This window comes from Chiloscyllium punctatum, chromosome 5, assembly GCF_047496795.1.
Source record: "Chiloscyllium punctatum isolate Juve2018m chromosome 5, sChiPun1.3, whole genome shotgun sequence".
NCBI classification, from domain to species: domain Eukaryota; kingdom Metazoa; phylum Chordata; class Chondrichthyes; order Orectolobiformes; family Hemiscylliidae; genus Chiloscyllium; species Chiloscyllium punctatum.
The window spans coordinates 114429376-114443342 of NC_092743.1; the positions used below are offsets into that span (position 1 = coordinate 114429376).

At 37.7% G+C, this 13967-nt stretch overlaps 1 protein-coding gene across 39 annotated transcripts in view; it reads left to right on the forward strand.

The window, feature by feature from the left end:
* clasp2 (cytoplasmic linker associated protein 2) overlaps window positions 1-13967 on the forward strand; it is a 320216-nt gene that overhangs the window by 181835 nt on the left and 124414 nt on the right. For 16 of the 39 annotated variants that reach the window (XM_072571110.1, XM_072571117.1, XM_072571144.1 and 13 more), the window contains 3 exons: window positions 2774-2881; window positions 8599-8673; window positions 10124-10236. In XM_072571110.1, coding sequence (XP_072427211.1) covers window positions 2774-2881; window positions 8599-8673; window positions 10124-10236 — 296 coding nt within the window. The remainder of the gene's footprint in view (window positions 1-2773; window positions 2882-8598; window positions 8674-10123; window positions 10237-13967) is intronic. The other 23 variants (XM_072571113.1, XM_072571121.1, XM_072571125.1 and 20 more) reach the window with 8 other exon arrangements.

A 13967-nucleotide genomic window follows, 5' to 3' on the forward strand; every position in this document is an offset into this window, starting at 1 on the left:
GAGAAATGGCAGATGGAGTTTAATTCAGATAAATGCGAGGTGCTGCATTTTGGGAAAGCAAATCTTAGCAGGACTTATACACTTAATGGTAAGGTCCTAGGGAATGTTGCTGGACAAAGAGACTTTGGAGTACAGGTTCGTAGCTCCTTGAAAGTGGAGTTGCAGCTGGATAAGATAGTGAAGAAGGCGTTTGCTATGCCTTCCTTTATTGGTCAGAGTATTGAGTACAGGAGTGGGGAGGTCATGTTGTGGCTATACGGGACATTGGTTAGGCCACTGTTGGAATATTGCATGCAGTTCTGGTCTCCTTCCTATCGGAAAGATGTTGTGAAACTTGAAAGGGTTCAGAAAAGATTTACAAGGATGTTGCCAGGGTTGGAGGATTTGAGTTATAAGGAGAGGCTGAACAGGCTGGGGCTGTTTTCCCTGGAGTGCCGGAGGCTGAGGGGGTGACCTTATAGAGGTTTACAAAATTATGAGGGGCATGGAGAAGGTAAATCGGCAAAGTCCTTTCCCTGGGGTGGGTGAGTCCAGAACTAGACGGCATAGGTTTAGTGTGAGAGGGGAAAGATATAAAAGGGACCTAAGGGGCAACGTTTTCACGCAGATGGTGGTACGTGTATGGAATGAGCTGCCAGAGGAAGTGGTGGAGGCTGGTACAATTGCAACATTTAAGAGGCATTTGGATGGGCATATGAATAGGAAGGGTTTGGAGGGATATGGGCCGGGTGCTGGCAGGTGGGACTGGATTGGGTTGGGCTATCTGGTCGGCATGGACGGGTTGGACCGAAGGGTCTGTTTCCATGCTGTACATCTCTATGACTCTACTGTCTTCCCCGTAGCAAACTTTGGGGTTGTCGTCTTGTGAAGGTTGTTCAACCTCATTTACCAGTCGTCGTTCTTTGACTTTTTTTTTGCTTATCTATGGCTGTGTTCTGCTTTGACACATGTTCTGAAAGTGACCTGTTATTTTGGAATAAGAAGTATAGGTTTTGATCGCTGGGCATTGTTTGCATTTGTGATGTTTCTTTCTCCATAGCATTGACATCAACTTTGCGTCTCGTGTCTGTCCTACCGTGTGCATTGACTTATCTTGTGTATTATTGTTCTCTCACAAAAATTGAATGAATTAGGATGAGCTCCAATGCCAAGTTTGCTTTTCTCAGGAATGGTCTGTATGGATTCCATTTCTCTGCTTCGCTCACTATCTGAATGACTTGCAACACATTTAGGTCTCTGGACTGTAAATCTGTAAATCTTAGAAAGACTCATCAGTAATGCCTGCAACAATTTGGTCCCTTCTGAATTCTGACTCTTGTGAGTTTTCTCTAGGGTCACAACAATTTCTGAGCCTCAAAATGAGGTCACAGTGTGAAATAATTTGGGATTTGATTTACAGCACAACCTTGAGGTTTTAGTGAGAGGACAGATGCATCACAGTTCAAAGCTTGTACTCTGGTTCATCAGACTTTTTTAAAAAACCTATGTATCTGTTTGTATTTTTTTTAAACCATTCACAATTATATGATTGAAGTACAGTCCCATTTAAGGTGAATTTTAAGAAGCTACTTCCTTGTCATTTCGTAATTTTATGTTATACAAGTTATTTTGTAAACAGGTATGAACTCTTATTCTACTTTATTACCTCAATAATAGTTTCACTCTTGTTATGGATACTGCTATGCCACAAAGTGAATATTTTTATTACAAATATGTCTCTGATTCATTACCATTTTGTGCTAATCTCACATTGCTAGCTAGGCTGATCCTAACGTCGAGATGTTTCCCCAATTTTGCTGAAATCGTCTATATATATTCAAATAAATTGGAATATTTTCTCATTAGGTTTACTGAAATGACTGAACTAACCATCATATTACCCTCAAGCTTAATTAATCAGTTCAGTGCTTATTGCATTCACTTCCTTATTCAGTTGTCAAAGGCTAAATATTAAAATTATCTATAAATCTATCAATGGCAGCATAACATTAGCAAACTTAAGGGAAGCCTGATTATGTCTTTACTTATATTACCATTGAAAATGTTTGGGAAGATTGTAGGTCATTTTGTCCCCTGGCTCTCCTGTGAACAGTATTTTTACTGGTTGAGGTTTCAAAGTAATTGTTTGAAAGTTACAACCCTTGTGCAAATGGTCTTCCTATTGCCATTGATTTTGTTAAGAATCAAGGATAAATGGATAAATCTAATAATACTACAAGCCTGTGTTCTGTTTATATTTTTTTAAATTCCAGAAGATTTAGCCAACTAGAAAGTGGCCAAAACTATACACTATCAATTTAAAGGAAGTAGTTTTATTTTAAGATATGCCTGAAGTCCTATCCTGACATGGATAATATTCCAACCGCTCTATTATCTTTTATGATCAGAACAGGTTACACAGTAGTTTTTATTTTTTGGAACCTGATCTCATTTCACAATGCTGCATGTTTCCTGACTTCAGTAAAGGCATTAGCCTTTATCTGAACGGAACATTGGCTAATCAAATTCTTTGTTTTAATCTGATCATTGCTATTAGATGGTATGAAATTAGCATCAAAAGTCAATGAGTTAGCTGCTGGTGGTAACCTAGTTTCCCACCCGCATAAAAGTGCAGATCATATTTTACAATGAACCAACAAGGCATCACTGTGCGTCAGGTCTACTTGAAGCTACAATTTTGACAGTGGATATTTTAGTAATTACGGAATTATTATCTCAGCATCTTTATTTCTAAGTAATTCTGCTGCTCTATACCCATCCTGATCCCTGCTAGTTCGAGGCAGCCGTATCCCTCGACCTAGTGTGAGTCAGGGCTGCAGCAGAGACACCAGCCGTGAAAGCAGCAGGGATACCAGTCCTGTTCGATCCTTTACTCCACTTGGTAAGTAGAAGACATTACTTAATGCATGGCTACCCATTACCTTCCATTGCCATCCAATCAGTGATTCTGTTTACTGCATTGTCCTTCTTCATTTAGTATCTACTGCAGAGCACATTTTTATTCACTTCCAGTCATTTAACCTGCAACATTGAGCATTTAACTACTTTATGACAGTGTATCAAGATAGTTTTATTGATTTTGCTATATGCTTTGGGGAATTTAGTATCTGTTTGTTGAAATGCAAGTTAAATATCTTCCAGCCAAGAATATGTTCTTTATTTGTACATCAGACACCTCGACAGCTCATCAGCTACAATACTGAAAATCTTGGAAATTTCTAAAATGTAGCATGCAAGTTTTCAATATTCAGCATTAAGAAACTAAGAACTGTATTAAATGAGAAATTTTAGCAATTTTAATTGAATATATCTAATCACTTTTATTAGTTCCAAACATTTGCAAGACTGAATATTTATAAATAACTTATCAGACTCTTGAAATTATTAAGCAAGAGCACTACCATTCCTTCCTGATTTAAGTGTGCTTGGAAAGTTTGAGAAATTTTGGTCAACATAAAAACAAAAATACAAAAAACAAAAGGCTATTGTGGTGCGATGGTAATGTCCCTACCTTTGGGCTAGAATGAAGTGGGTTCAAATCCTAATTCCTCTGAACATATGTCATAACATGTCTACCCAAGTTGATTTTTAAAAACTGCAGACGATGAAACAATAATTTTACTCATATTTGTTTTATGTAATTATTCTCATGAATCTTCAGAATTAATTAATTCCTCTGAACCAATTGCAGTTAAACTGTAAACAATGTCTTACTGCTTTTGTGAATGGAAAAATTTTACTTAGCATGGTCAAGTGTATTAAAATAACTACTGTCAGTCAGCCAGAATTTACTATTGAGCATTAGGTAAAAAGTAATGTTATTGCTTAGACTTGGTCTTATTAATTTATTTTCTGTGAGCTTTTTGTGCCATATGTTTCAAATCTAAATGGCACCCTGTACTGGAGATCTGCAACCCATAAAATAAAACTTAAAAATGAGTAAAAAAAGATAGGATTGAGAAAGAAATTATATTTTAAAATTATATTTTAAATCCCCAGCAAGCTGGGGACACATAATTCGATGTTTGTAAGAATTGATTTTCATTACCAGAGCTTGTTTGATCATAATTCAAACTTTATACATTTAACTGTGTTTAGACTAAAATGGACAAAGCCTAACTTATTAGAATTAGTTTAGACCATAACTACCACATAAGTAAGCACCGTTCACTGTATTTGAATGGTGAGCAAGATGGCATTTTAATGACCCCAATAGCAGAGCATCTTGGACAGCAACTTCTGGATTCCTGCATAAATTAATGATGAACACAATTGGGTCTCATTTTTTTTGCACAATAAATTTGGTCAATTTCTTGTATGTTTTTGTTTTAAAGTTCCCTTTTGAGACCATTCTTTCAAAAGTGCATATTTACAGTACTATTTCTTTGTCACTAAGTATTTCGTGTGGTCTTTTGTGCTGGAAGGTACTTAACTAGTTTCATTGCATGTTGTGTGTAATGTGTTTTATTAATTATGTTTTGAAACACTTTACACCCTTGTAATTCACACTACAGTGAATATTTGAACATTGCAGAACATCACTGATAAAGTAGCTGAGTTACTTCATGGTTAGATGCCTACAAAAGATTCTGGGATCATGTCTGTGAAGATTGCAGAAGCTGCAACAATATTGCGAGATGGTAGCAAACTTGCATATAAAATAAGCGTACTGACAAAGTTTACTTTCAATGATAAGATTATATTTTTACTTCTCAAATTATACTGCTGAATAATTTTCACAAATCAGATTCATTCTATTAGTGTCAGTGAATTATTGAACGAAATTAGTATCCATAAGTTATGATTCATGGAAAACAGAACAGGAACTGCTTATAATTATTTTAGTGATTTGACTCTGTCACCTCATTCGCACATATTATTTGCACTTGTGAACTTGTGTTACATTTGATTGACTTAATGACCCAGCAAACCACTTATTTCAAGGACAGTTAATGGATAGCCAACAGATGCTGACCTTGTCATTGATGGCGGTATCTCATGAAAGTCCATATTTTTTTTAAAAAAAAGCTTTTCCTTTACATGTGATGAAGAGCTACAAATTGAAGAATTGAGATAGGACAACTTTAAAGTAGACTGATTTCCTTGCTCCTTCCCTCCCTTTTTCAACCTAAAACAAATTGCATTTCCACTTTTACATTCCAAAGTCGTACTGGACTTAAACATTAACTTTGTTTCTTTCTTCACAGATGCTGTCAAACTAGCTGAGTTTCTCCAGCACTTTGTGTTTTTCATTTAAGGCAAACTGTTGTTATGTTTCTTGTCAAACTTTACTACTCAGCATCCTTTACAGAATAATAATTATCTTGTAACTTATGTGAATGAATAAGGTTGTGGTCTCATAAGATAAGCTTGATTTTTCAAATTATAAGCATCCTCTGTGCATTACTAAATTATGGAATCCCGTCAGTGTGGTAAGGGGCCATTTGGCCCAACAAGTCTGCACCAACCCTCTGTAGATAGATGAGATGAATTTCAATCCACAGATGTGTGAGATGACACATTTTACAACAAAGCACTTGGGCAAACAACGTAAAGTAAGGGGTACAATTATAAATGGGGTGAAGGAGCAGAGGGACTTGCGTGGGTATGAGTACAGAACAATGAAAGTGGAAGAATGAGTGGAGAGAGCAAGAAGGTGATGCTGAATTGTATGAGAGTTGATAAAGTGTGGCACTGGGAAAAACAAAGCAGTTTCGGCAGTCTCCAAGGAGGAGGAGAGTCAACGTTTTGGGCAGGACCCTTCATCAGGACTGGGGAGAGTGAAGGGGGCTTAGAAATAAATAGGGGGATAGGGGGAGGAGGAACAGGACTGGGGCAAAAGGTAGGTGGGATGGCAATAGATGGATGCAGGTGGAAGATGCTAGGTCAGTGGGAAGGGTGGAATAGATAGGTGGGACAGAAGATGGACAGGTTAGATCAGATCAAGGGGGTCGTGCGAGTTGGAGGTGGGGAGATTTGGAAACCGGTGAATTCAGTGTTGAGGCCATGTGATTATAGGCTCCCGAGGTGGAAGGTAAGGTGTTCTTCCTCCAGTTTGCAAGTAGCCTTGTGGAGGAGGCCAAGAATGGAAATGTCATTGGGGGTTTGGGAAGGGGATTTGAAACGGTTGGCCACCAGAAGGTAGGGTCAGTTGGTGGTTATGGACCAGAGATGTTCCCTGAATTTTTCTGTGAGTTTGCAGTCAGTCTCTCCGATGTAGAGGAATTGTGGATATCGGTTTCCTGTGGTGACGTCATTTCCTATGGTGATGTCAATACAGACTACAAGCAAAAATAATGTCATCTACAAAATACCATGCAAGAACTGTAACAAATACTACATTGGACAAACAGGCAGAAAACTAGCAACCAGAATACATGAACATCAACCAGCCACAAAATGACATGACCCTCTGTCATTAGTATCCTTACATACAGATAAGGAAGGACACCACTTCGACTGGGACAACACATCCATCCTAGAACAAGCCGAACAGAGACACGCACAAGAATTTCTAGAAGCATGATATTCCAAACGGAATTCTATCAACAAACACATTGACTTGGATCCCATTTACCACCCCCTGAGAAAAAGAACAGGAAATGACATCACCACTGGAAATGACATCACCAACCCAAGGAAACCCAAACATATAAATAGAAAGCAGGAAACACCGGCAGTGTTTCGTCTGGAGGCTCACTGAAGATGTTACCGAGTATGGTGACGAGATGTCTGAAAATGAACCTTTCAGCTGAGTGAGCAAACCTACTCCAGAACCTCAACCTGAGCTACAAATCTTCTCAAAACTTGGTAGAGGAATTGTATAAGACACTTGTTAGGTCTGAAATAGAGTATTGTATATGGTTCTGGGTGCCACAGCATTGGAAGGATGAGAACACATCAGATAGTACAGACAAAATTTACAAGAATGATTCCAGGAATGAGAGACTTCAGTTATGAGGATAGGTTGAAGACATTCTTACTGTGTAGAGAAGATGGGCCAAATGGCTGCTTTCTACATGATGAACCTACACTCTTTTGCTCTAAGAGAGGTGGATACAGAGGCAGTGAATCCAGTAACTTTGAACTTTCAGAATAAGTTCCAGAACAACCTCTGGATTTGAAGGAAGCAAATGTAACCTGCTTTTAAAGATAGGTGGGAGAGAGAAAACAGCAAAGTGTAGGGCAGTCAGATTACATTGCAATCTCTTAAATCTGAAATGCTGCAGTCTGCAAACCACAATCGTCAGTTGTCCACAATTTTTCTTGAATGTGCAAGTGATTCATTTTGGCCCCAGTGGTTGACGATTAATCAACACAGCTTTCCAGGTGCTACTTTAATGGCATTTGTAGTCAAAAACATTATGCTTCCAAGTTGATTTTGAGGTTGGCTGGGACATGTTTCATACATGGTAATCATACTTTGTCTTCGTTCCACATCATACCTACACTAATTGGCTCTGTATATTATCATGGATTGAGAATTGGTTAATGGACAGGAAACAGCAGTATTGAACAGACCATTCTTGGGTTGGCAAAGTGCAACTGAAGGGAAACTGAAATTTTACAATCTATTTCAACCCTATAGAGTGGGTGACTAATTGTAACATATTCAGGTTTTCTGCAAATAAAAAGGTAGGACGGAAATTAAGTTTTGAGGAGGAAACAAAGAGGCTGCCAAACCTGGTTGACTGTGTGGGCAGGAATATGGCTGATGGGATATCACATGGAGCAATATGAAATTCTCCACTTTGATATGGTAACAAACTAGAAAATGTTCATAATCAGAGGAATCTGGATTGCCCAATTTTTTCATATATGTTACTCCGTTTCAATATTTTTCTCATTCACTGGCCTGATGAACAATTTTTGGAATTAGAAGGTCATGGCACAAAATTATACACTAATTTCAATTGAACAATACAGAAACAGTATATTAATAATTCTTACAAAATGAATAAGTAATAAAGGTACCTTTAAAAAGTTCCAAGCTGCAGGGTTAACAAAGCCTTTTTTTTTGCCTTATAGCTTAAGAAGCAGTTTAAGAGAAACCCAGATTAGTTACTTCATCCTTTCCTATGCCCTGTTCCTCCCCTACCCTCCCACCCTCTCAAGCCTTGCCTCCCACTCTCTGATCCTCTCTTGTTCTCCCCCCAACCAGGCCCTGCCTCAGAACGCCCTGCGCCCCTCCTGCCCCTTCTACCCTTCCAACCCCCCCCCCCCCCCCCCCCCCCCGTACCCTGCACTCCTTCCACTATCCTGTTCCCCCCTCAATCCTTCCCATGCCCTGCGGCCCTTCTTTCTGCACACCTCCAATCCCATCCTACCCCTCCCACCCTCCCTCTAGAATTTTAGGGCAGTGTTTCAAATAAGTAGTCGGCCATTTAGGACTGAGATGAGGATAAATTTCATCAAAAGGGTTTGAAATTACATAATATTTATTTATTTTTAGGGTAATTTTTACCAACAATTGAGTTTCTTAGATCTGTTAAATTTTTTTTTACCCAAGTGGCAAATCTTTAACTTCAGATTAATATTTGTACACAATGAAGGCTTGCCATGGTAATAGACAGGCTTTGTATCCTCCTATACTTACAGCCTCCAGACATCACTCCAGATCAACTGGTGCTCTCTATACCTCAGAAACATACTCAGCTACAGGTGAAAATTCGGGTAACAGCATGCCAATGTTATTTGTGCAAACTTTCCAACTTGGCATCTTTTTGCTTGGCATGCTCCTAAACCTCTTTCCACAAAAGGAAATTTTGTAATCCTTATTTTCTCATCAAAGTGATAATTATGTTTTTAAAAATATTGTTTTGATTACAGTGTTTTTAAATGGGAATGTTGCTGCAGAGAATTTTGTACTCCTGGATGTTGAAAAAAAATCAACAATTCAGCATAATTTTATTTCTTGCATCTCTCCCTCTGTCCGTCTTATGTGCACTTCCCTTCCAAAGTACCCTAAAATTTTTGACCCCTCCCTAACTTTGTTTTTTTCTTCTCTCTGGCATTATTATCACACTTTCCACTGTTCAAGTGATTGTTTCCCCTAGCTAAAATTAGGAGTCACTCTTTAGGGTAATCTGCATGGTTTATCCACTGTTGAGTATGTTGAAGGCCTAAATTTTTTTTGGAAAGAATCCTACTCTTACTTCTGATGTTTCTGCCCTCTTTTTTTTTCTCTCTCATCTCAGATGATAGGTTTTTATGAAGCCTTAAGATCATAATAATTACAGCTCAGAAGAGGATCATTCTGACCCATGACATTTATCAATTTTTTTAAAATCTGAAGTTCTAATCTCTCTAACTTTTCTCTGTCTATTCTTTTTCTACTTTTTAATCCAGTTTATAAAAATAGCCTTGCTGTTTTAGTTTCAATTATGTGTGTTATAAATGTGCCATTCTAATGACAGACTTTCTGAAAACATCTCTTCTGGCTTTCTTCTATGTTCTTTTAATGATTGTCAGTTTATGGCCCTTGTTATGAATCCATTCCTTGAATAACCTTTCATTATGCACCCTCTTAAAATCATTGTCTTGTATAAATTCATTATCGATCACTTTGATGGCAGTCATTGACCTGTATATGTATAAATCTTTTTTATTTTTTATGGCCTTTTCCTATATGCACTTCTACCTGTCAAGATCTGTACCCTAGTTCTCTGTTCCTGTTATAGAAAGTACATACTGGGCAGAAATGAAAATCACCTAATATATACGATACTTGGAATGAAAACAAAAGGTTAAGATGTAGCTTTTGCAGAGGTTACAAATTGAGTTCAGCTATTAAGTTGGTTTGTTTGTATCAGCGAATTCATAGATTTAATTAGCAGTGTTGTCGCAAAGCTCTGCAGCATTAATGTCATTTAAAATAACTGTTCAGTGTAACCTGATAGGATAGGCAGAAACTTTGATTTTTTTTTTGTGTGATACCTTGCCTTCATGTTTATCTATAGTCACAATATGTTATGCATGTGTAACAGTCTGTTTGAACATATTTTTCAGTGACCCTAACTGGTACCTCATTTGACATTTGCATTTCCTGAAGACTTATTATAAATGTGATGTTTTTGTACTGCTAAATGATTAGCCTTATTTTGTTTGTTGCTGATTAAAATAGCAGGGTCTGATCGCTATGGGTTTAATCAGTCCAGTCGACTGTCTGCATCAGTGAGTGCCATGCGAGTCCTCAACACAGGATCTGATGTAGAGGAAGCTGTTGCAGATGCTTTGGTATGTACAGTTAAGTTATTTGATTATTTATTTGCCATTTGTCATCTGAATTCTGCTGCTTTTTATTTTTAAAGATTGTTATAATGATGCAAAATATTTTGTCATTTGTGAAGGTCCCCCATAGGGGCTAACAAACCAAAAGAGCCAAGTTTACCAAACAACCTCAATAGTAAGACCAATGATCAAGCTTTCACTTTTTTATAAGTTTTACATGAAAATTAAACCAAAGTGAACATAAACGTGAATTAACAGGTAAAATGTAATAAACTATAAATTACACCTTAAATTGAGATACAACAAAAATTAATCTCACTGATTTACTGATTTAGCAAATATGGTACTAATTTCAAACAGTGTTCTTTAAAGCTCTAAACTTCTTCAGGCAGAATTCCAATTGTTTTTTAAAGATTTAGCCATCAATAGCACTCCCGAACAGCTAGAGTTCCATAAACATGGACTTTACCCAAATGGTGCACTGCAGTCTGCTCATCAAGTCTTGATGGGATGGAGTCACCAGAAGCATATTTTCTCGAAATTCTCGTAACAACTCTAGATTTTGGTGCATCCGTTCCTTTAAACAAAAACCTTATTTTCTATATCTGTACTGTAAGATCCAGTCTTCGCATGCATTGTTTTTTGACGGCACTAAACCTCTTCTCAAGCACACCTGGTCATGTGCACCCAGGGTTCACAATAATAATGTTGAGGTGAGGTTATAGGTTACTCCCACAGTTGACACAGTCACTCACTTCCCAAGACTGGTGCCTCTACTTTGCAAAGTTGCTCATCTTTCCTCAGGGTCATGGATGCACTCTGCCAATTGATGCCAGTCACCAAATCCTACTGGCTTCAGCACATCAGAATCCATCACACCTCGGTTGTCCTCTACTATCACAACAGTTAATTGGGAAAATCATTGAAACACTATCTTTTACTGAAATTCAAGTGCCAGTCACGTGAGTTGTCTAACTCAATTTATACTGTATCTTAGCATCAATCCAAAACTGCTTCGCTTGGTTTTATATTCTCATCAGCAGAACTTGTTATATTTTAGAATAATTACTCACTATGCAATCTTTGTTGCTATTGAGCAATGCCAACACCATAGCCAAATAGAATAAAGAGAGATTGAAAAAAAGAGACTTCAGGGTCTTCATGCTCTTTCCCTCACATAAGTGCATAATGTAGCTATGGATTCTAAAACCTCACCTATGTCAGGTTATGTATTAAACAGAATACAGAGTAGGCAAAATGTGAATTCTTGGAAGCTTTTAATCCCAGGTCGACACAGTTTACCATCGTTGTAAATATGCAGTTTATTCTGCTCCCCACAACCTCAGGCCAGGCAGACTGCCTGCCTTCACTGACCCACAATTCCCTGTGGAGAGATATTTTGGTTTAAAATTTGCCTCTGTGTGACAATGGCTTCAATGTAGCGATTCTCATTTGTGCCACACTGTTGCTGCTCTAGTACTGAATGAAGAATCATTCCATAAATAGCAAAAGTGGGAGATGACTGACATGCTCCACATCCTGTGCTCACAGTTGATGTCACCAAGCTGACCAGGCCACTCCAGCAGTCTGTTGCTGTTCTGGAGACGTAATTTTCCTGTGTGCCTTCTTTCACTTTGCTACCATCTTAAAATGTTGCAGATCAAAAGAAAAGGCATGGATGTACATTTCAGCAGCAGATTAATTGAGGCAAGAGTGGAGTTGAGCAATATTACAGCAATGGAAATGATCATAGTGTGGACATGTGCTCAGAAGCTCAACTTGGGGTCAGGTATGTCTCTGAGATTGTGGCTAGACTGGATCAGCAATAGGTAGTTCCCAGGGAATGGAGTTTGTAACAGAAATTGGAGATAATGGTTTCATTTATCCCAACGTTAAATTGACATAACTTTCTGCTCATCTGATACTGAATGTCAGACTATCAGTCTGATAATTTAGAGACAAGTAGAGGAGTCGGGAGAGGTGGCAACAAGATAAAGCTTGGTGTTCATGTGAAAACAAGACATGTTCTCGGGTGACTATGTGCAGGCACAGAATGTACATGAGAAAAAGAAAGTTATGGAAATTCAATGAAATAAAGACAGAAAATGTTGCAAATACCCAGAAGATCAAATAAAGCAAACTTTGTTTTAACTGGCACCTTATAATCTGGCACTCTCGATCAACCAGCAAAAATTATTTTTTTTAAATCTGTTTACCTCAATGTAAATGTATTTGTTATTAAATTAAATGACTACTTGAAATATCAACACTTGATTCAATTTTCAGTCAATTTCTCCTCAAATACCACAACATCTGGCAAGTTAGTTGAGGGTACGAATGAGAAGGCTGTCTTGCTGTTATGTTTTATTTAATGCAAAGTTGCATTATTATTTATATGACTAATGCTGCTAATGAAATATAACAGTGATGTGTATTTTCCTGTGTTACATTTCTTCTACTTAGTATGTGTTTTTACCTTGATTACGTAGACCTGTTGATTATTCCAGAATATTTAATCAACCAGCACACCCCTGGATCCTTAGATGCCAGTTAATAAAAAGTTTGCTATAAAATCTGTGGAACAAAAACAAAGTTCAGGTTTCAGGTTGATGACCTTTCATCAGAGCTGTCTTTGCATCATTGACCTAAAAATTGAATTCTGTTTCTTTCTCTACAGCTATTGCTTGACAGCTGAGAATTTCCAGACAACAGCTGCAAATCCAAAGCTAAATTCAGATGTCCCATATTGGAATAAAATTAATGAAGATGTGGTGTTCTTATTATGGAGCACCAGCAAACAGAAATTTAGCGATAAGTGATCATAGCTGAGCCATGTCCAGAAGCTATATCAAAGTAGGTTATCAGAGGATGTTCTGATGAAGGTATTTCATTTGAAATTAAGATGCAGCTGGACAGAATTGATTATACTGCAAAAAGAAAGATAATAAAAATTTTTAAGGTTATTGTAAAATCTAAAAGGAGCAAAATCTATTTCAACCCAGGCAAGTAAAATTCTATTTGCAAAGACTGTACTGAATCTGAAAAGCTGGTAAAATCAGTTTTCCAGTCACAGGCTCAGCAGGAACTTGAAGTTCCCCAGTTCAAACTGTGGTGGAGAATGGCTGTTAGGTTACTAGAAACAGACACAGCAGATTAGAGATTGCAATTGAACTGATAAAATGGATCAGTGCAGAAGTATAGCCATTCCCTAGAGAGGATAAGGATTGAAAATATCAAGCAGAAGCAGTATAAACCAGAAATAAACTTAATTAACCTGCTGTTACAGTCAGGAGAACAAAACAGTGTGTTACAACCTTGATAGGGAAAGAGTGCTTGTACTCAAGCCCCACTATTCTATGTATTCCTTCAAATGTTCAATTGAATCGCTGTGATTGTTGTTGGCCACAGTGGTATAGAAGATCCTCTGTTCAGGAGTTGGTCACTCTGATCTCGATCATTGCTTAAGCTAGAAATTTTATTTTTCCCAGAATCTTTGTGTTGTTTTTTTCACATACAAATGGTGAGAAAAAGAGAGACGAGTTTGCTTGCAAGATTTCTCAAGGTCTGAGTGCAAATCCCCTTCTCAGGTCTGTGACAACTTACAACTTAAAAATCCAAATGTATCACAAAGCAACTTTTCAACCAACAAGCACTTTATGCCAGCTGTCTCAAAAATATCAAATCCAACTTCTCCAAAAATTATGACTTTGTATAATCACACAGTTCCATTTTAAACC